General features: G+C 39.8%; 1 protein-coding gene across 3 annotated transcripts in view; it reads left to right on the top strand.

Annotated features, from left to right (window-relative positions):
• ppardb (peroxisome proliferator-activated receptor delta b) overlaps positions 1 to 24,122 on the top strand; it is a 77,404-nt gene that overhangs the window by 13,384 nt on the left and 39,898 nt on the right. For 2 of the 3 annotated variants that reach the window (XM_048553531.2, XM_048553532.2), the window contains exons 2-3: positions 11,641 to 11,875; positions 14,084 to 14,232. In XM_048553531.2, the coding sequence (XP_048409488.1) occupies positions 11,752 to 11,875; positions 14,084 to 14,232 (273 nt within the window). In that variant the 5' untranslated portion in view covers positions 11,641 to 11,751. Of the gene's footprint in view, positions 1 to 5,291; positions 5,311 to 11,640; positions 11,876 to 14,083; positions 14,233 to 24,122 lie in introns of those variants that run through there. The other variant, XM_048553533.2, reaches the window with a different exon arrangement.

Here is a 24,122-nt window from a genome sequence, read left to right as displayed (position 1 = left end):
TAAGCGGCGACCTTACAGAGGTTAATAAAGTCTTGATGGGCATGGATAGAATGAATAGTCAGGCCTTTTTGCCAGGGTAAGGGAATCTAAAAATTAGATGGCATAGGTTTAAAATGAGAGGGGAAAGATCTAAAAGGCACCTAAAGGGTAACATTTTCACGCCGAGGATGGTGTATGTATGAAATGAGCTGCCAGAGGAATTGGTGGAGGCTGGTGCAGTTATAACACTTAGAAGGCATCTGGTTAGGTATTTATATTGGAAGGGCGTAGAGGGATATGGGCCAAATGCTGACAAATAGACTAGACTTATTTAGGATATCTAGTCAGCATGATGAGTTGGACAGAAGGGTCTCTTTCCATGCTGTACAGCTCTATGACCACATGACCTGTAAATAATGTGTGTGTGGTAATCTGATTTGAATTGTTTTATCATCTCATTAGATTTCAGTCTTGTGTGACTAGTTGAAGTTTTCCTCTTGGCTGAACCTATGTTATCAATTAAATCTTGATTCAAAAGGCATCGATCTATTTGTAGTTCCCCTGCTAAATTCACATTTTGTTGGTCAGTTGTCTTGCAATAGCTTTATCATTTTGAAATGCCAGGGCTAAGAATGTGAAGAGATGTTGACATTCGCCTGTGTGGGTTTTTTCAACATAATCGTAGTGTCATAAGTGGTAGTTAAAACTCTCTTGACCAAGCTATGTTTGCATTCCAGGGATTCCTTTTATGTATCCACATTCCTTCTTTCCTTCTCTTTTGGGGTTGAGGAGCTACAGCTCTACCTTCTTAAAAACTCAGGAGCTAATAGAGGTCATGAAATAACTCTTGTAGTACAACTTTCCCTGGCTGGGTGAATGATCTATCGTATCTACTGGAGCACCCAATTATATTACTCCATTTAGCTGTTGGAAAATGTACAATAGCATTTTGCATCAACAAGGACTTGATCTCAGATTCTTCCCTCTTCCCTCTTCCCCTTCCCCAAAATAACATACCCAGTATTTCTGTTTGATAATCCGCTTCATTTTTCAGTTCAGACAAAATTTTTGAACAGGCTATTTAGGGAACTGAAAGTATGGCTTGACATGCAATAATAAACTACATCAACAGATAGCAGTTGGTGTTATCAATAACAGATACTTTTGAGGTATTGGAGAAGAACCAAAGCCATTGAAACCATAGTCGAATAACGAAATTAGGGCTTTGTGGAAGAGAAGAGGAAAAAATGTACAGAGAAATACAGGACAAGAAATGTGCACTAAGATTTCAGAGAGATTTATCTCAGCTGTACATGTTTGGAATGTCCCAGACTCTTAACAATGAAGGGTCTAGGCCTGAAATGTCAGCTTTTGTGCTCCTAAGATGCTGCTTGGCCTGCTGTGTTCATCCAGCCCACACTTTATCTTGGATTCTCCAGCATCTGCAGTTCCCGTTACCTCTCACCACAGGGAATTGATGGGAAGGAAAAGACCAGCTGATTCAAATAGCCTGCCTTGCACCGTGATGGCTGGAAGATTATGACTAAATGTTCTTATTTTTAGCATATGGGGATGGAAAGACACTTACTAATAATCTAGGGGAAAAATTCTGATTCTTTCGTGTTATTGAAACAAAAAAAATTAGATCACATGGGTTTAGTTCCTATTGGTAACATTTTGTCTCTCAGGCTAGAATTTACTGCACATCAGATATATGTTAATTTTGGTGTTTTTGAAAAATCTGTTGCCTTCATGAAGTTGCTATACCTACTAACCAGTTGTCATGTCAGCTCAGATAGTGCGTGATGGTAGGCATTTATTCCAGGACCAAATCATAGCCTACTTAATCTTAACCCACCTAATATGTGCGTGGATGTACTTTTTTGGAATCACGAGGAATTCAGAATAGTGGGAATAATGGCTGAATGTAGATGTTGGTGTGTTCGCCAAGCTGGGAGGTTTGATAGCAAATGTTTCATCCCCTTTCTACCTTGGAGCTATGAAGCTTCCTGTGAAAGGGTCAAAATGTCTGCCATGAACCCCCCAGCTTGGCGAATACACCAACATCTACAACCAGATCCCGAGCTACAAATCTTCACTCAAACCCTGACTGTTTCGTCATCCTCTCTAATACAGGGACGTTCAGGCCCATTATTGTTTACTGTCTGCTGATGGCCATTAAATCAGGACAGACCTGGGAACTTTCTGTTCCTCTTAGGTCATTAACACAACAAACTGCTTTTTCCTGCTGAACTCCCCACAAACTCACATGTTTGTTAAAAGTTTCCTGTTTTCTATACTAACTAAGAGCACTAATATTTCCTACCAGGATAGCTGAGAGAGACTTCATAGAAATTCCTAATAGTGTAGGAAATGAATGACGAAACACCTTCCACAAAGGCATGGATAAGACATTTAGGTCCACAACAGGTGATTTTTGATGCACCCCCACAATCTAGATGCATTCAGTAGAAAATTCCAGCATGTGGTCTGGTCACCTGAAATTGTAGTTTCAAGGTTCATTGGAAAAGTGTACTCTATCATAAAGAATTGTCTACATGGAGGAGAAAGTTCTCAGTTTATGCTTTCTGTGCTGCATTCTTAATTCTGATTGATTGTAGGTTGCTATGATTAATTTGACTGACCCTGAATTGGAGGAGTGTTGGTGGCAACGTTAAATTTCATCCTGGAGTACTTTCCAATGATAACTAAACAAATGTGATTCCAAGGTGATAGTGAATCATAATGGGATTAAATCTGGGTTTGTTATTAAATGGTCATCCCAGAGGAGGGTGTGGTCATCCCAGAGGAGGCTGTCTCGGTTCAAATACAATTTTTAATAATAAACTGCTTTGTTTCACTACTGACCTAAAAGTAACGTCACCATAGTCCTAGAGGACCCTAGGGCTGTCCTCTCATTGCAGAGAGACATCTAGTGGTGAGTTTAACCTGACAGTCATCACACCTGTGAGGGATAAGGCTGAGAAGGCAGGTACTTCATGTGACTTCTCCTGGTACAGGAATAGAACCCGTGTTGTTGGTGCCAGCCATCCAGCCAAGTGATCTAATTGACATGGATTGTATTAAGTACCAATTGTTGCCACTGAGTGGAATTCCTTTACTAGATATGCTACAGTACTTTGTCCATTCATTCCATATCCACAATCTATTGTAGATTGCAGGTTTATTATTTCCTGTCGAGGCCTTTATTTACTCCCCCATTAAATTAATTATCCTAACATTTCTTACTGATTTATTGAATTTGTGAAGACATTAAATTGTTTGTTAATTAACACCAGTGTATATAGGTTGAGAACTGTTTGTCTTTCGTTTGAAGTCTTTGGGACTGTAGTACCCATTTCTCAGCTTGGCTAAAACTGCTGAAGAACACAGATGTAATTTGTCAAGCCACATTTAAAGCCCACAGTTTCCTCTAGAATTTACTGATGTAGAAGATGCCTGGATGGTTTGGAAGTTATGCTGTAATTATTAACTTAATTAAAGCAAGTGTCTTTAACCCATAACAACTGATGCAGGCAGGAGCACGTTAAAGGTTCCCAGCCAGAAATGGAAATATTAGAACAGGTGACAAAAACTTAGTGAAAGAGATGGGCTTTAATGAGGATCTTGAATGAGGAGAGTGTGTATAAAGGTAGCGACACTTCAGGAAGAAAATTCCATACCTTGAGGTTTAGGCACCTAGCAAGATTCCGAACCAGGGGTTGAGGGTGCTGGTGAGCAGCAAGACCTTTTTCCAATAGTTACTGAACTAAAACTATTTGAAGATGAATGAGACCATTTGTAGGAGTGGAGGCCGGCCATCCAGCATATTAAGTACACTGCCATTCAGTGACTTTGTGGCTAATCTGATGATCCTCACTCCACTTTCCTGTCTTTTCCCTATAACCTTGCTGATTAAAATTCAAAGTTGGTCTTTGAATGTACTTAACACCCCAAGCTTGACAGCCCTCTGCTGTTAAAGAATTCTATGGATTCACTACCTTCAGAGGAAATTCCTCCACCACTCTGTCTTAAATGTGAGACTCCTCCTGGTTCTGAGATTATTCCCTGAGGCCCTAGACCCCATCCACAAGGGGAAACAACTTTTCCATGTGAATCCTATCAAGCTCCATAAGAATCTTAGTTTGTTAACACAGTAGTTATCAATGTATCACAATAGTTCCATTCTTGTGTGACCTCACATTATGAAACAATTGTGCAACAGCTGTGCCTGTTAAACTAATGGGGCTGGAATCACACAGCCAATACAGGTAAGGAAGGTTCACCTTCTATAAATAGCGTTCTAAATTCTTCAATCACATTAAAGCCAATTCGTGTTGAAGAAACACACACTTGTGCTCCTGAGATGCTGCTTGGCCTGCTGTGTTCATCCAGCTTCACACTTTATTATTTATGGTAGAACCAACTGTTACCAATAAGGGATGTGAGTGAGGTTGTTGACTTGGTCACCGCACTGGCTTGTTTTTCACTCATGTTTCATCACCATGCTAGGTCACATAGCCAGTGAGGCCTCCGATAAAGTGTTGTTGTTCTACTCGGCTGAAAATTTACACTCTCTGGTCAATTATGGTGAATAGCGTCATTTCTGGTTTTGATTTATATGGGTTTGTATGTGAAGTCCAATTCTATATGTTTGTTTTTGCATTATGGGTTGACAACCATGCCTTCAGGAATTCTTGCTCGTGTCTGTCTGGCTTGGGCTGCTATGGTTACTTTGTTCCAGTTAGACTGGCCTTCATTGTCAAAGTGTACTGATATTAAGGAAAGTTTGTTGTGTCGTTTTGCTGCTTGCTGATGGTCGTGTATTCTGATGTCTAGTTTCCTTCCTGTTTGTTTGATGTAATGTTTGTGGAAGTCGTTGCATGATATTTTGTAAACTACGTTAGTTCTGTATGTTGTGGGAATGGGGTCTTTAATTCTTGTGTTTGTCGCAGGGATTTCTGATCATAGTGAAGATTTTATCTAGGTGGTCTTCCTCTTTTTCCTGCGTTGTTTTGGCATGTTGCAGTGAGTGGTGGCCCATTTGAATAGCGGATGACGTAACTATAGTAGCCCAAGTCAAACATTAGACACGCATGGGTATTCCTAGAGGGGTAGTTCTCAACCCAAAAAGTAATCAACAAGCAAAGAATTGGACCCTATATACAAACCCACGCAGAACAAAACCAGACGTGACACCACTCACCATAACAGACCGGACAATATAAATTCCAAGTGGAGTGGAGCAACATCGCCTTGTCAGAGGCTCCACTGATGATGTTACCTAGCATGATGACGAAATGTCTGAATGAAAACCAGCCAGGTTGACAAGTAAGTCAACAACTTCATCCATTCCAATTCTCTGGCAGTGCTCCAGTTATCTTTTGGCCTGCAGCTGAACTAAAATTGACCTCTGCAAGCTTATTAATGCAACTTTTGCGCATGACTGTGGTAAATTCTCATGGCTTCTCCTCTACAATGGGCATCGTTCCCACCTTTGATCCAGCTAGGTTGCTTCCAAGAACAAACTGTATTCCTGGAATAGACACTCTTTCAATCATTCCCACTGTCACTTTGCAGCCTTATCTTACACAGGGCTATGCTAAATCTCTCTCATCATTCCACATTATCACTCTCTCTTGTGTAATGCTTCAAAAGAAGTACAAATACTTCCATTTCTGTCTATTAGAGACTGACCAGCTTCTGTTTCTCTCTCAATATTTTAACTTTTTAACCTTGTCACCTGTTCTTCCTGAATAAACGTTGCCCACAGAGGTGAAGTCTTTGAAGAGATTGGGTACTATCTTACTATCCAGCCCCTGACGAGGCTGTGTCCTCTCCTGTACCTCCTTGACTTCTCTTGGGATTTCCTTCACTACCTCAAATAATCTCCCTGGTTTAGCCTTTTTTTTTACCACCTCCGTTTTCCCTTGCCTCTCTTAATTCATCAGCACTGTGACTGTATGCCTCCCTACCTTCTTATAGTGGAAACAGCTGAGACCTTTTGCCTCTTTTTCACCCTGTTACGTTTCTTTTTTCATGTGGTAAACTGTTGGCTGTGTAATCAACTTTTTAGTTTTCATTGAAGGATCTCTCTTCCCAATTTCTATCCGTCATGAAATGAAATGGTTGTCGGAAGCTGTATTTTGATTTTATAGCTTTGCATCTTTAGCTTATTCATTCGCGATCTCTGCAGATCTTCTTGCTGTTTTAACTTTCTGTTCCTCAACAAGAGTTTTTTAAACTCCTCCAGCAGAATAATCTCTAAGACCCTCATACCTTTTCAATCTTTAATCTTTAATGCTCTCTCCATCTATCGAAGTTGCTATGTCTAATGCTTTCAAACTCTCAGTCTGACTTGGTTCCTTCTGTGAATTCCTGAACTGTTGTCTGTACACTTCTTCTGGTAACAATTCATAGGCACTCAGAATTTATTCCTTTGTAGTCCTGCCTACCAGCTTGGTCTAAAGTAATATTACCCACAGTCTCTGGCCAGTTCACCTGGTTAGCAGAGTTTTCAGAGGAAATAAAGAAAAGCTTCTACATCTTTTTCATCGCATTTTGGTAATATACCTACTAGGCTGTTGGCTATAATGAGTTTGCTTTTCCTCACTTCTATCTTGTACTTTTTACTTCTGCCATTTGAAATGTTTTTGCTTAAGTTCCAACTTTCACCTTTTCCAAGGCAAACATTCTTTCCTTTTCTTTCTCTTCTGGTTTAACCATAGTTCAAACCTCTTTTCATGTTCACGCTGCTTCATCTTTTCCAACATTAACCTTGTTTCCTTTTCTTGTTCTTCTAACTCCAATTATCTAATTTTTACAATTTTTGTTTTCTAACTCCACTGCGCGTGCTTGTTTCTCTGGCATAACTTAAATGCTTGACAAATCTTTTATAATTTTAGCTTTCCTCTTGCCACTTGCTAAAGCCAAATCTAACCTGTTTGCTAAGACAAAGTATATACTTCCTGTGTCTTCCTAAACATTCTTGGCAAATTTGGGAAGCATCTTCAAACTCCAGAACCTCTCTAGCAATATTACGAGCCATTTTCCCCACTTCTAATTTAATCAACCGCAAGTCACAGAAATTAAACGGATTTTCCCCTTCTTACCTAAAGTTTTATTTAAAGATCTAGGACACTAATCCCCAAGTCTGTTTAAATCTGCTGGCAAGTTTTTGTACCCCAAACATTTTCAAATCTGTTCAGATCCTGGACTCAAACCCCCAATCTGTTGCAGAAAGGAGAGGTGAAATGAAATGAACTCCTGATACTCTAATAAACAAGTAACAGTAGATTTACCTAACGCTAACAGTTAATAAATTAACAACTACTAATAAAGTGAACAATTCCCCCTTATTTACTAACTATTCCCAAAATAGACAAAATTCTAATGGCGTGCTCTTCTAATAAGAAGTCCCACCTATGTAAACCAAAATAATGAAGAAATTAATTAAAACTTAATCTCTCAATCATAGCCAGGATAAGTCGTCTGGAATGTTCTTTGCCTTCGCTGTTCTTCAGTTAGGAATTCCTTCCTTCGTTCACTTCTTGTCAGGAATATTAGATAAGAGTCCCATAGTACCCTTTTTATTTAGATGGTGTTTAGTCTGAGAGCTTAGAGATTTCTGAGACCTGGTGATTCTTTCTTTTATAGCTGAGACCTGTTCTCTTGGCAGATGACAGTTCGCTGTCTCAGATTTTCACATGTCCTCTTTTCTACCCTTGATGGCCTATTAATTTCTTACAATAGGATTATCCAAGGTTGTCAAAACCATCAGATTTGAGTTTAATTGGGCTTTGGTATCTAAGGCCTGGTTTAAATTAATTGGCTAAATTCAAAAACCAGTTGTCTTGGTAAAAGTGCTGCTTTGCTGCTAATAGTACAACCTTTTGATACAAGGGTTCAATTTCAAGAACTCTGTGCATCATCTGCTGCCTGCAGACTTTTTAAAAACCTCAGCCTTAAAAAAAACACAAAACACGTCATCCTCTTTAAAGAGATCGTGCATTCTTTTTCACCCCCCCCCCCCCCCCAAATCATTTTACAAACAAATTCTAATGTCCTGCCTTCCAATTTTAAGTACCCAACTTTGCAATAAGCTTATCTCCCGATGTAGTAGGAAAATGGATTTTAATTTTTGGTACTGTGAAAGCCTGAATTTTGTTTACAGAAGTCAAATTGATTTTTAAGGTGAGCTTAAAAACAATATTTCCAAGTAATAATGTAATGTTAACTAAATACCTAGCAAGCCACCTAGATTTTAAAAAATGTGTTTACTGACTTGAGTTTTACAACTCTGGGTAGGAGTAAGGAGAGAGCAAAACCAATTTATTTGGAGAGGAGATGTCTATAGTACAAGCACTGCTATGAGTAGCAGTCTCCAAATTAGTCGTGGCAGGACTGGGGAGAAATTACTTCAAAGGCGACTCCGAAAGCAGAAAGCTCTAGAGAGTCAGAGAGGAATACATACAGTTAAGCAAGACACATTAAGATGGAGAGAGGCAAATGTAATTCCTCTCTTCAAGAAAGGAAATCGGGAAATCCCCGGCAATTACAGACCAGTAAGTCTCATGTCTGTCGTCTGCAAGGTGTTAGAAAGGATTCTGAGGGATAGGATTTATGACCATCTGGAAGAGCATGGCTTGATTAAATGCAGTCAACATGGCTTTGTGAGGGGCAGGTCATGCCTCACAAACCTTATCGAGTTCTTTGAGGATGTGACTAGAAAAGTTGATGAGGGTCGAGCCGTGGATGTGGTGTATGTGGACTTCGGCAAGGCATTTGATAAGGTTCGCCATGGTAGGCTCATTCAGAAGGTCAGGAGGAATGGGATACAGGGGAACTTAGCTGTCTGGATACAGAATTGGCTGGCCAACAGAAGGCAGCGAGTGGTAGTAGAAGGAAAATATTCTGCCTGGAAGTCAGTGGTGAGTGGTGTTCCACAGGGCTCTGTCCTTGGGCCTCTACTGTTTTGTAAGTTTTATTAATGACTTGGATGAGGGGATTGAAGGATGGGTCAGCAAGTTTGCAGACGACACGAAGGTTGGAGGTGTCGTTGACAGTGTAGAGGGCTATTGTAGGCTGCAGCGGGATATTGACTGACAGGATGCAGAGATGGGCTGAGAGGTGGCAGATGGAGTTCAACCTGGATAAATGCAAGGTGATGCATTTTGGAAGGTCGAATTTGAAAGCTGAGTACAGGATTAAGGATAGGATTCTTGGCAGTGTGGAGGAACAGAGGGATCTTGGTGTGCAGATACATAGATCCCTTAAAATGGCCACCCAAGAGGTCAGGGTTGTTAAGAAAGCATATGGTGTTTTGGCTTTCATTAGCAGGGGGATTGAGTTTGAGTCGTGAGATCTTGTTGCAGCTCTATAAAACTTTGGTGAGACCGCACTTGGAATAATGCTTCCAGTTCTGGTCGCCCTATTATAGGAAAGATGTGGATGCTTTGGCGAGGGTTCAGAGGAGGTTTACCAGGATGCTGCCTGGACTGGAGGGCTTATCTTATGAAGAGAGGTTGACTGAGCTCGAACTCTCTTCATTGGAGAAAAGGAGGAGGAGAGGGGACCTAATTGAGGTATACAAGATAATGAGAGGCAAGATAGAGTTGATAGCCAGAGACTATTTCCCAGGGCAGAAATGGCTAACACGATGGGTCATAGTTTTAAGCTGGTTGGAGGAAAGTATAGAGGGGATGTCAGAGGCGGGTTCTTTAGACAGAGATTTGGTGTCTGATCCTTTTTACCCCATCAGTAAATTTACAGTTGATGTTTCTGATATTTCTAAATTTCTAATGTTCCTTCCAGTAGTGTAGAATAATGTGGTGTAGCTCACTTTTGTTTCGTAATAAAGTTTCTTTTGGTAAAATTACACCCATGCTAATTCAAAGGAGGCTGCCAGTGAATGACCTCTGATAAATTTAAGAAAAGGATAAATCTTGTGTTCTACCAAGGCTTATTCTAGGACATGATTCGTACAGTATTACTGTCAGCTAAAATCATAACAGTGCAACTCTCTCTGAATACTGACCTGACATTTCAGTCTTAATTTGTACGAGTTTTGTATGAGTTGAGCCCACAATCTTTTGACTCGAAGGTGAGCTGACCCATGGCTGGCATTGATAAGGATTCAGTGTTTTGAGAAGTGGAATGAGGAAATTCTTCCCAAATCTATCTATCTAGTGTTAACTTTTGATTTTTCTCCCAAAATTGTGTCAAACGTTGGGTTTGTCCCCAGTAAAACACATGTTGTCCACCTCTAACAAAACTATTTTGAATTTGTTTTGTGTCTTAAATCTTCCACTCGCACGTATTAAAAATACTAAGTGTTTGGATGACACATTTCCATGTCATCTGCAGGACGTACTGTAGAAAGTTTCACTTTGCCTTATTTTCAACTTTTTTTTTGACTGTCCGACTTGTTGCAGACAGTGCGCAATAATTTTAACTGCCTGACCATGAAGATGCTGAGACAAAAGTATGGGTATTAGTCATTGCGGAAAAAACTGATAGATCATGAATTGATGTAGCTATAAACATTTTGAAGGAAACTTGTTGCCACTTTTTACCAAATGTATATTACTTGTTTTCAGTTGTTTAGAGGCCTTTAAGACAAAAGCCGTGTACACAATCGTGAGGTGGAGGAACACAGTAGGCCAGGCAGCATTCAAAGAGCAGGCAAGTTAACGTTTGGGTCAGAGATGAGACCGAGGTGGGGAATTAAAACTGGTTAATTCCATGTTTAGGCCATTGGGCTGTTGGCTCCCAAGGCAGAATATGTGAAGTTGCTCCTCCGGTTTGCGGGTGGCGTCATTGTGACACTCGAAGACCCAGGATGGCCAGGTTACCCTGGAAGAGGGAGTTAAAATGGTTAGTGACCGGAAGGCAGACGCTGTGCAAAACTGTCTCCAAGTCCACACTTCATCTCACTGATGTAGAGCGTGCCTCATATTCTGCCTCGGAGCCTACAGCCCAATGGCCTAAATATGGAATTCACCTGTTTTAAAATGTTCCCACCCCGGCCTCATTTCATTTCATGTCTAGCCCTGCCTCCTTGACCTGACACAACCTGTCCATCTTCTCTCCCACCTTTCCAACCCACCCATCCCAATGACTAATCCTCGCCACTCCCTACCTGAACTATCATATCACCATCCCACCTACCTTCCCTAGCCTCACCCGCCTCCCCTCTCTATTTCCTAGCTCCCCATTTCTGAAGAAGGGTCCTGACCTGAAACATCAACTTTCCTGCTTCTCTGCTGCCTGGCCTGCTGTGTTCCTCCAGCTCAACACTGCGTGGTCTCTGACTCCAGCCAACTATCTTTGTACAGTCATGACATGTTCAGCCTTTATATCTTCCACAAACTGTATGATAAAATGCTGATGAGATGTTCTCACAGTAATCTATCACGTTTTGTGCTGAAGTCACAGTATAAACCTTTATTTTAATTAAAATAATACATAGGCACTTGTGTGTAATTTAACTTACCTGGAATGTAAATTCTGGTTGAAATATAATTTTTATCACAGATTCAAGCTAAGGTACAAACATTAAACTTGTTTTGAAGGATCAGTTGATTACTGAATCCTGATTTCAGCAACCTTTTTTATTTGTTGTAGGGAAAGGTTCTAAAATAATGTTTTATATTTCATCAGGTCTATGAATGTCTTTTGTTGGGGCTTTGACCAATTTGCATTTGTGCCAACAATGCACACGTCAGAGATATGACTCAAGAGTCAGATTGCTGAGGAAGTGGGTAATAGGTCATGGAAAAACTACAGGATGCGTCATCAGATTCTAAAGAGGAGGGGGATGATTGGGTGGATTCAAAGACTACAGAATATGAAGCTCTGGGACCAGATGCTGAAGTAGCTTCCAGTAGTCAAAAAGGTAATAAATACTCTTAGGTGCTATTTCTTTAATGTAGCTATTGTATCATTTACTAATTGTGCTTTAAATTAAAAACAACTTCATCTAGTAAATCTCATTTACTTTTTTTAAATTTGAATGCCTGAGGAGATACGTATATTGTATAGATAAGGCTGAATAAAGTACAGTCTCCTTGTAACTAGTTTGGAATATGTGATCTTTTGGTTCTGCTTCTCCTTGAAATATGGCAGTTTACCAGGGTTTTATTGATAATGTGTCTATCCACCTCACGGTGTGTTAAAATAATGGAAGTATATTAAATTTGTTCACTAACTTTACAAAAATTTTTCTACAACTTTTATTGATACTTTCATCAGGAAATCATCCAACAAAATATATTGTGATTATCAACATTTTTGAATATTAATTCCGAAAGGATTTCATGGTTCTGAGTCATGGTGCTTTTGGAATTTGGATTCAAATGTAAACATTTTTAAATCTAATCTCATGACATTAATGAACCTTGAAACTTGCAACTAGTAAGTCAAAATAGACCACAATATTGTTGTATAATGACATACAGAAATGGGCAAAGGTGGTAGCAGGCAGGTTGAACAATTCCAGATGGTAATGTCCTAATAGATTAATGTCAAGTCTCCAATCTAATGCTGTAAATACCTAAAAATGGCCTAAGTTCAATTTCAGGTTTTGATTTCAGTTAACTAACTTCATCTATAATTGCCACAACACTTTTATTTTGAAGAGGAAAATCAACTAGAGTTTCCCTTATTGGGATTTTGCATGTGTAGATGTTCAATGAAGATTTGCAGATTCTCCCCATGTCAGCATGGGTTTCTGCTGGGTGCTCAGGTTTCCTGCGGTCATCCAAAGGTGTGTAAATTAGGTGGGTTGGCCGTGCTAAATTACTCTGTGTTCAGGGATGTGTAGTTTAGCTGTGATAGCCATGGGAAATACAAGGTTACAGTGAAAAGGGTAGGGGCATGGGTCTATGTGGAATGCTTTTTGGATGGTTGGTTGTATTGGCTAGGCTGAGTGACCTGTTTCCACTCTGTGGGGATTCTATATATATATATATTTGAAAAAATAGATTGGGCTCACCTGTGATGTTCTCAATAATTGGATAACTTTCAATCTCACTGATTAAGCTAATATGAGAATAATAGCTAATTGGACAATTCTGCAATATTGAGGTAAATTATTGCTGGAGCCAAGAAGACAGCTAACCTGTTTTTACACGGCTTGGTAACAATTAACTTCTTATCACCTTATTTCAGAATTTTCATTTTATTTTATTGGTCTTTCTTTCTATTTTTGTGATGAACAATGCAGAAGGATCCAAGGGCATATACAACTTAAGTAACTGTTTTACATAAGTCCACAAAAAATCTGAAGTTTAGATGATTTTTGTATAACTCCACCAATTTAATCGTTTTTATCCTTTAATGTGGAGTGGGATCTTGTAAAAGAAAAAAATAACGTAATTGTTGGTTGTTTGAATTATTAATCAAGCCAAATAACGAGATAATAGCTTCACAACCTGTACAGTTGAGTTGCCTAAACAAATCAAAAACTGGCATTACTTAACATCAATTTTAGTCAGAAGTTGCTAAGTATATATTAAGTAGTCCTTGCACTGATAGTCAACATCTTTTTAGTTCACTGTTAGGTTTTGGACAACTAAATAATTAATCCTAGATTAGTTGTAAATTTAAAATTGGAGGTTGGATTACAAAGGTTTACTGAAGGTCTTAAAGGATTATAAGACTATAGACAGCTATGATCGCATTGATAGAATAAGCTCAAGTTGCCAATTGGGCAACACCTGTTCCAATGTTTCAAGTAACATGGTGATCTGTGAATTTTTGTGTTCCCCATTTCTCTTGTGACAGTTTCAGAAAACAGCATAGTTTAAAACTAAAACAGTGGTTTAAGGATTCAGTCCAATTAATAATAAATGATGTTTTTAAATGTGTATGTTTCCCAAAACTATTCAACAATCCCAAATTTAAACCACATGTTACTTCTGTCGACCTTCAGCCCAAAAGCTGTTTGCTTTCTACTTACTCTGATGCGTACCTGTAAGAGAAAAGGGAAATAACTGAAAACTGAGTTTAAAAAATAATTGTGATTTACATTGAACTGCATGGTGTAAAACACGTAACTTTAGTCAAGTATTTGAATTTGTAATTAATGCATTTTTGTTTTCAGATGTAATGGAAATTGCAGGCCCATTTGTTGTTCAATCCAAAATTAGCAATGAGGAGGCCACCACCTCTGGAGTGAATGTGGAATGCCGAATATGTGGTGATAAGGCTTCAGGCTTTCATTATGGTGTACATGCATGTGAGGGTTGTAAGGTACTGTGCTACATTATGTCCTTAAAATGTAATTGTTGGAGAATTGTTTCCTAAAATTTAATGACATGTATTAAAACAGAAACTACTTACAATTTTTTTGAATGTTGCGTTAATGTTCAGATTGGTTAGTGTTATAACATTCCTGATTGAAATCCAAAATGCCAGATGTCTTGAAAAATAAAACTTTTTACTATTTTAGTTGCATTTTAAACACTTATGGTACAGCCTGTTCATAATTCAAATGATCAAAATAAAATTCCTAGTTTAAATTTTGAATTTATCATCAGCAATAGTTAATGAAGTGACTAATTTCATTTTTAACACCAATATCCTGAATTGTCTATAGGAAACTTCCATTGTTCATTTTTTTTCCCCAACATTTGAAGGCATGTTATTAAGTGCAAGCACAGTGTCTCGTATTTGGCAACCCAAGAACCAGTGATACCTGGACATTTGTTTTTAAGCTGCCATGCATGTATTTTTCACTATTGAGATGATTTCCTGGCTCATCAGACTAGATGCTGCGTTGACAAAATTACATGCCGACTAGTGTACCTGTCTTCCTGCACACGAAGTGATTGGAGCAATCTTTGACCAGACCTGAGCCAGTCTTAACTGCCTCACCGCAAAACCCAGCATGGATGTAGCCACGAGGTTCTGGGCTTTGAGTTTCTATGGCTGTGAGAAGAAGAAATGGCAATTAGATTTTAGATTTTCTATAAGCAAAGTTTCAGCACGTGCCCTATGTGATAGTTTGTCTCAGTTTCTCACTAATTCAATGTATATATTTATCTGTTGGCTTGATTCTTAAATTGTACAAGTCATGTGCAGCAGCTGAATATATTTAGGATTTCCTATAGAGTTCTGACTCCTATCCTGCCCCTGTAATCAGTAAAGAATAATAGGCAACACTCCATCTAGATGCAGGAAAAATTGTACAGTGGCAATCTCAAAGTATTATTCATACACCTTTTATAATTCATTCGGGTGCAAATGACAGAGCTTAGGGTGTAATTCCAGGAAGGCAAATAAGAAAATGTGCCTTCCTACAGAACCCTAAAAAATAAATTATTTGAATAAACTAAATTATCTGGAAATCTAGTATTTGGACGTACTAGTTGTCTGGATTTTTTTTAAAAGACTCACATATTTCCTTAGCAATGTAATTTTAGTCAGAACTTCAGAAATGGATGATAAAGTATTTAAATAAGTTATGATGTTTTATATTTTCAGGCAAATTATATCTACAGCATTTTCTGACTCATACTTGTGGTGAGGCATCCTAGTACAATTCTACAATCCAGAAAAATCCAAAACCCAGGAATGATTTGCTCCTAATCATTCTACAGTGGAGAGATTACAGTATAGAATGATAAAGAGAATGCATTGAGCAGAATGACATAAGACTTTGTCTACTGTCTTTGAACTGGAATTGTCAAATTAAATTTAAAGGTATAGAAATTGCTTAATAGCTTCATTATTCCCATGTACCTTGATCAGAAAAATTAAGACATCTAATACTTTTCCCCTTTAAAAGAGGCAGTTAGTTCTTGTGTCCCAAGTTGTAGTTGAAAGAGAAATTCTTAGTTTGAAAATGCGCTTCAGCTTCAGATTTCCATGTCAGAGTTGCACTAGAAAGCGTAGAAGGTAACAAAGTGTGGAGCTGGATGAACACAGCAGGCCAAGCAGCATCTCAGGAGCACAAAAGCTGACGTTCCGGGCCTAGACCCACTTACTTAACATCACATGCCCTGCTTTATATGGAAATTAGATTAAAGGTAATCCAACCCTTTGGCTGTGAGAGAAATTCTATAATACATAGATGTGACGAGTGGAAAGTCTCTGCAAAATGTCGTCAAAAAATTGTTCAGTATTTTTGTGCTAATTATACTTTTTTTATCTTATCTATTGTATTCTAATTGGTATTTTGGAGTGATTTCAGTGGTGCTTTGGATCTGTATAAAACTTACTGAGATCTTACTTTCAGTATATTCTGAATCACTTGCGTGAGTGTATCAGAGGGTTGGGGGATGGATGTGTGATTGTGTGAAAATGTCACTCAATTTCTGCCAACAATTGACTCAATTAATTTTAGTTCTTTTAACGTTTGGATAAGTACTTTAAAATGAAGTAAAACAATTATAGAACACTATGGTTCTAAGATGCTTTGAGCAAACTATTTGCTTTCAAAACGTGACGTGGTTTGATCAGGTTTAGTTTGCCATTTAATCTCTGTCATACTTTCTCCTTAGTTCAGTTAACCAACCATTGATATTGTAAATTCCAGGCATGAAACATAACAGGTGAGTATGAGCAGTGTACTGTTTACGTAGGTTGAAAGCAACAGCAGACTGCAATTTGACTGTAGACCAAGAAGACTGCGGTTGAACCTGAATTTTTTTTAATCCAAGCTGCAGAAACAGTTGGTAAAGTTAGTGATTAACTATAGATGTCCTCTCATGCAAGTCAGGGATAAAATGAAAATAGTCTCCAGTCTCAGTTGTGATATTGTGATGCCCTGCATGATTGAGTAGTTCGCTGAAAATCACTTAGCATTCACATGAGCAATGTTGGGTATTAGTGGAAAATAGTGAGCGTCTAGTGACTATATTCCAATCAGTCAATAACTTCAGCTCAAAACCAGAACAGAAGGTTGGAAGGAAAGAATGCTCGCAAGCCAAAGAGCCTATAGAATTTCTGTACGTTTTTGTCCGCTCTTCCTTTTTGAAAATTCCTATAATTTTGGCCTCTGTTTTTCTATTTCTCCTATAGGACATCCTTGAAACCAACTTCCTCTTATATTTTTGGCCCCGATTGAGTATTTCTAGTATTTTGTGCTGCTTTTTCTGATTTCCAGCACCCATTGTATCTCCTTTTTCCATCCTCATGACTGCTTTGGTTTGGGGTCTGTTTTACTCATATATGTGATGCTTTGGCTGAATTTTTAACCTGTTGGTTAACCGGTTAAATGACACGTGTATTTTAAAATATAGTTGGATTAGATAGTAAAGGCAGCTTGGCAGCCAACCTTATTTGTATACTGGAGAATTTATCAAGGAGTTTGTCCATTTATTGAAGTCTGATTATGAAGTCTGGTGACTTTTTGCTTTCTCTCAGCACAACTTATTTAAATAGTTAATTGTCATCATAATCATACAAATACTAATTAGATCAATATCTTAAGCACATAATCATAAGCAGCCAATGTAAGCTGGTTAACATTGTAAAGCCTTAAGGGCTATTGTGCACAGTGGTAATGGCCTTATTTCTGGTTCAGGTTAAAGTCTCATCTCAAGATGTTGAGTCAGAGCGTGTCCCAAACAGGTTGATTATTTGTTTTGAAAAAAAACTTCAGTTTTAGGTTTTGTTTCATTCTGGCCACGTTGACTCCAGTGTCTAATATAACTTCAGTTTTAGTGTTTCATGCAGACACTTAACAAAAATTCATCAGATTTAAGTGTATTATTGTGGTACAGGGAGGAACAATGACAAAACCACGAGGTGTGTACAAAATTAATGAACTATATTCTCAAATTCATTTTTATGCAACAAGGGATTAGTTATATATGCTATGAGCAGGAATAACCTAAATCATATGAATTACAAAGGATTGCTCAGCAAGTTTAATTATATAATGGGGGGGTCACACATCTGGTAGTTAAATCCTTGGTCATCCATACTGAGTTAGCAGGGTTCAGCTACAGAGTGATTGAGTGCTTCAGAGATAGTAGGAACTGCTGATGCTGGAGAATCCGAGATAACCGTGTCAAGCTGGATGAACACAGCAGGCCAAGCAGCATCAGAGGAGCAGGAAAGCTTGACGTTTCAGGTCAGGGCCCTTTATTCAGAAAATGATTGTGTGCTTCAACTACTTCACCACCGGGAAGGAATCGGATTATAAGTGCAGTTTGCATTATTGATCAAACAATGGTAATTCCCATCATCCCTTGCGAGCTACTCCAATGAATCAGACTAGTCGTAGATGATTAACAACAATAACAAGGAAGGGTCACTGGACCCGAAATGGTAACTTTTTTTTTCTTCACCAATGCTGCCAGATCTGCTGAGCTTTTCCAGCAACTCTGTTCTTGTTCCTGATTTTGCAGAATCTGCAGTTTTTTCAGTTTTTATTTAGTAGATTAATCCATGCAGATTCATTAATTCAAGACTATCAGGGAAATGTCAGAAGGCAACTGCAGTGTGTGAAATGAAACTCCAAAGATAGAATTCGGTGAGAGAATTATCCAATGACCAAATAAGTTTGGTTAATTACAAATAAAATTGTTACAAAAAATGAGCACTAGGAAACTGAGGGTTAGTCGCAAAAGGGTTTCAAGAACCCTTTTCCAGTTCTATTTTGCAACGTAGTAACTGTAACAAGGTCAGCCAGTGGACCACGTTAAATGAGTTCCCTGATTGGGCTGCTAATCTGCTCCAATCAGGGAACCCTGGCTGACAGATTATAAACAGGAGTGTTGGAGGTTCTGTTCACTTGAGCTGGCTGTGAGGAAGCTGGATCAGTGTCAAAGTACTCTCCTTGTGTGAAGGGTGACTTGGTGATGGGATACTGGCCCATATAGAGTTATTTCAGTGGCAATGAGAGAAAAGTATGCTCTTGAAGAAATTTGCTTACAACAGTTGTCTTTGAGTTGGGGTAAGCCTTTCTGACATCGTTGCCTTTGTTTGGCAAGCTTGACTCATTTGATCATGCCATCAAAGACTGGGCCCAGTATGTGGAAAGAATGCTTTTTATCTGCCCAGAAGAAATAACACTATGACTAATCCTGCACACAGCTTGTTGACCCACAGCTTTTACAGTTCTTAGGAGTTTAACTTTACCTGAGGAACAAGATATTAAAATCTTCCAGTTGATGGATTTAGTTAAGGGAAGTTATGACCCCAAGCCGCTTCTAATTCTGAGATGCTATCGATTTTGCTCAGCAGTTCGAGAACCAGGGAATCTGGTTGGGATTTTGACCCGGTAAAGACGACTGGCAGAAGCATATGACTTTGGTTTATCCCTTAGTGAAATGCTGACAGACCATTTGGTATGTAGGATTAATGATGTAACCATGCGAAAAGGCAGACTAGCTGAAGCCCAACTGGCCTTCAAACAGACTCTGCAACTGGCTTTATTATTGGAAAATGTGGCAAGTGGAGTTACAGGCTATTCTGATGAAAGTGAACACCCTCACCAGCCAGCTTGGAGAACACTATTTGAGTGAAGGCAATTGCCTTGTGTCACTCGGGACACATTCTGAACTGAAGTACTGTAGGTCAGTCCACAGCAAAACCCTAAATCTAGGCGAAGCCTAGGCCAAATGGTTAAAACTTGCTTGAGGATCAGGGCTGGCAAGCCATTGTAGTTGCTACTGATATGTAGATCAACAGCAAGAGTTCTACTAGACCTAAATGGAGCCAGAACTCATAGGCTGTGCACACTTGGATACCACCCTAGAAAATCCACCTTCATATAGTTTGAAACAGTTTAATTGCTTAGCAACATCCAAATCAGAGCCAATCAAAATAAATGTTTGATTAAATGGACACTTGGTTCTAATGGAGATTGATACTGGTGCAACCATTTCAGTGATCACTGACCCCAGCTTTTAACAAAATTCACTCTGGACTTCAACCCTCAAGTTTGCGCAAGACCTCGGCTAGAGTGTGAGCCTACATGGGGGATCCTTGCACAGGTTAAGGGTACAACTCTGGCTCTAGTATCTTTATAGACCCTCCTGGTCTCTTTCCATGATTTTGCAGGTCCTGCCCAGTGCCATTTGCAATAGTAGAGGCAGAAAGCTGGAAAGTAAAGGAAATATTAAAATGGCCCATATTGCAGAACGGGTAGCACGAGTTGTGAAACCTGACAGGTTGATTTGTGTTTTATGGGGTAAAAAGGAACAGCTTTTCACAGCTGCACATATACCCAGTCCATTGTTTGGAGGATTTACACATTCAGCTGGCGGGGAGACTGTCCTTCAAGAAGCTGAGCCATGTGTACTAGCAGTTGTGTTTAGATGAGGGTTGGCAGAAGAAGGTTGCAATTAATACCCATTAGGGTTTGTAACAATAAATGAGACTTCCATTGGGGATATCGTCAGCCTGTGCAATTTTCCAGCAGACAAGGTCTATCCAGGTCACCGTTCACCTAGATGACATGTTAATAACGGGGAAGACCAAAAAGGAGCTTAGACATTTCTGCAAGGCAGGTGTACTCCTTGGAAGGGGAAAAACTGTGTTCCAGGCACCCCAAGTGACTGACATGGGATATAGAGTTGTCAAGACCAGGTTTCACTACTTAGAAGATAAAGTAAGGGCAACAAAGGTGCCCTGCCTCCCGCATCTGACCGGAGCTTAGGTCTTTACTTGCGCTGGAGAGTACTATGGAAATAAATCTGTTGGATTATAACCTGGTGTGGTGTAACTTCTAAAGAGGGCAAGACATTGCCATCCATAGCTTCGGACTGAAATCAGTGGTGGAGTCTTAATACTCAGTGCATATAATTTCAAGTTGGATCACCATCTGGGAGACCAAGAAGCAAATATGGATGTGTTGAGCTGCCTCCCACTGGCCCCTGGAAGAGTTTCTGGTCACACCATTCATGGGCATGACTCTGTGACACATCGGCTATGCAGGTCCTTTTGTGGGCTCAGTGTTCTTATTGTGGACACCTACTAAAAATGGCTGAATGTGCGTAGAGTTTGTCAACTAAACATGGGAACAATGATATAAAAATATGCATGTATCTTTTGCAATACGTGGACTTCTGGAAGTTTTGGTCAGAAAAAGTGGGCCATCATTTACTATCAGGGAATTTGAGCATTTCCTAAAATTGAATAATCGTCATCGTAGGACAGCTCCATACCACCCATTGTTCAATGGTCTGGCAGAAGGAGCAGTCCAAACTTTGAAGGCAGGCTTAAAGAAACAGCCCACAGCTTCACTAGATATTGAACTGTCCTGGTTCCTGTTTTTGATTATTGGGCCACCCTTCATGCAACTCTAGGAAGGCTGTAGCAGGGTTGTGAATGGGAGGAAGATGCTGCACGAGGTTAAATCTGATCTTCCCGGACCTGGAGGAGAGGGTGAAATGGAATCAGGAATCCCAGTGCAGAACGTCAGACTCTGCCAAGTGAAAGAGGACTATTTACTTCAGGGGATGAAGTTTGATGCAGGGACCACAGAAATGGCCCTGCCTGGGTCAGAGACATGGTTGACGTGAGGTCAGGCCCTGTGACATAAAGTTTGGGTAGGAGAGACTGTCTTGAACAAGCAAGTTAACCATATGAAAGCTGCAAACTTGCAAATGGTGCAGGATCAAAATGTGTCTAGCTCCTAGACTCTTTCCACTTGTTCTGGAACCTGTGGGTTCTCCCCCTTGGGCATAGGCCAGAAGGTCTATTCATATGCTGTATTGTTGTATGTTCTATGAGGTGTCGGGTATATAAGGGAAGGTTAAGTTTTAACACATTTTGGTAGAATTTTTTGACTGACTAGGTAACCAGGGTTGATGAGGGTAATCCACTTCACATAGCCTAGAACTCCAGAAGATTCCTCATGACAGACAGTCAAAAAAGTAACTCCATGGGATCTAAAGGCAAAGTAGCATGTTGGACCAAAAATTAGATGAGAGGCAGGTGGTAGAATGTCTGTGACTGGATGTCTATTTGCGCTGGGGCTTTCACAGGACTTTGTGCTCAAAACTTTCAATGCCAGTGGTGTGATGTCACCTGCCCCAATTAGTGCACCTGTGCCCACTGTCCCTGCTGCAGAAGTCAGAGCAGTCTTCCTGGAAGTAAACTCCAGGAAAGCAATGGGCCCAGATGGGCATTTAGATCCTGTGCAGATCAACTCTTGGAGGTAATTACTGACATCTTCAACCTCTTCCTCTTACAAGTCAAAGTCCCCATCTGCTTCAAGAAGATCACCATCATCACAGTACCTAAAAAAAAAACACATGCAATGTGCCTGAAAGACTAATACCCATTGGCTCTGACCTCCACAATCATGAAGTGCTTCAAGAGGCTGGTCACGGCCCACACCATCTCTAGTCTCCCAGCCTGCCTCGATCCCCTACAATTTGCCTGCTGATGCAGCAGGCCACAGTGGATGCCATTTTCCTAGACCTGCACTCATTCACGGTACAGCTGGACGACAAGGACACCTACGTCATCGACTACAGCTCTGCCTTCAGCACCGTTATCCCCTCCAGATTGATCTCAAAACTGAAGACCTTGGTCTTGGCTCTGTCCTCTACAATTAGACCCTCAGCCTTCTGATACACAGACTGCAGTCAGGGAAGATAGACAACTGCACCTCCTCTACGATAACACTGAATACTTGAACCCCCAGGGATCCATCCTCAGCCCCATACTGTACACCTATGACTGCGTTATCAAATTCTGAATGAACACCATCTACAAATTTGCTGATGGCACCACTGATAAGATGAATGTCTAATAACAATGAGTGAGTTGGAGTTTAGAAAGGAGATAGAGGGTTTGGTGACATGGTGTAGTGAGAACAACCTCTCTCTCTCAATGTTGGTAAAACTAAAGAACTAATCATTAACCATTCAGAAAGAAAGGAAGAAAACATGCCCTATCCGTGGAGCGCATCAAGTTCCTAGGAGTGATGATAACCGACAACTTGTCCTAGACTTCCCATGTAGATGTAATCATCAAGAAGGCACAACAACACCTCTTCTTGCCTTGGGTGGCTCAGGCAATTTTGGCATGTCCTTAAGGACCTTCACTAACTATTACAGATTCACCATTGAAATCATAGTGTCTGGGTGTATAACTGTCTGTCTGGTACAGCAACTGCTCTGACCTGGATCATAAGAAACTATGTAAGGTTGTGTGCACGACCCATATCATCATGGAGGCCAAGTTTCCATCCATGGCCTCCATTTACATGGCTTGTTGCTATTGGAAAGGCTGCTAACATCATCAAAGACCCATTGGACCCCAGTAATGCTGTCCTGTAATTATTTGTCCAGTAGAAGATACAGAAGCTTGAATACACACCAGCAGGTTCAGGAACAGCTTCTTCCTGGCCGTTGTTAGATGGATGAATGAATTGTAGCAAGATCAGCATTATTTGAAGTTAATGTTGATCATGCCTCATGCAGGCACTATGCACTGTATGTCGTATGACTCTAAGTATGTTTTCACCCTATGATTTGTATGTCTATGCTTACTATGTCTGCCTGTACTGCTTGTAAAGAAAGCTTTTCATTGTACTTAGGTACACGTGACAAATAAATAAAATATGGGCACCTCCTTACTTTTAATCTATAACTGCTAGTTCTAGATCCTCCCAAAGGTGGTAACATCCTTTTTTATACCTATCCAGTCAAGACCTTTCACGATCTTATGTTTCAATTAAATCACCTGACTCTTGACTCCAAAGGATATACAACCTTATCCTATCTAGCGTTTCTTCATGAAGAAATCTGCTCATTCCAGATAGTGGTCTAGTAAACCTTCTCTGAGCTGCTTTCAATCACTGGCGTCCTTCTGTAAGTACAGTGACTAGTACAATACAAAGTACTCCCACGTGTAGTCTCAGCAATGCTTTGTATAACTGAAGATAACTGCCCTACCCTTGTATTCAGTTCCTCTTGCAAAAAATGTAACATTCTATAAGCTTTCTTGATTACATCCTGTACCTCTATACTAAACCTCTGATTCATGCACTAGGGCTCCCAGATCTCTCTGCATTTTTTGTGTACTGCGAACTCTGTTACCATTTTAGATAAATTCTTATTATTCTTTCTTTCTGCCAAAATGAGCACTTGCCCTTTTTCCCACATTATACTCCATTTGCCAGATCTTTGCCTCGTCACTTAAACTGGCTATATCCCTTTGTATAGAATCATAAA

Source organism: Stegostoma tigrinum, chromosome 21, assembly GCF_030684315.1.
Source record: "Stegostoma tigrinum isolate sSteTig4 chromosome 21, sSteTig4.hap1, whole genome shotgun sequence".
Taxonomy (NCBI): Eukaryota; Metazoa; Chordata; class Chondrichthyes; order Orectolobiformes; family Stegostomatidae; genus Stegostoma; species Stegostoma tigrinum.
This window is presented reverse-complemented; position numbering and strand designations above follow the sequence as displayed.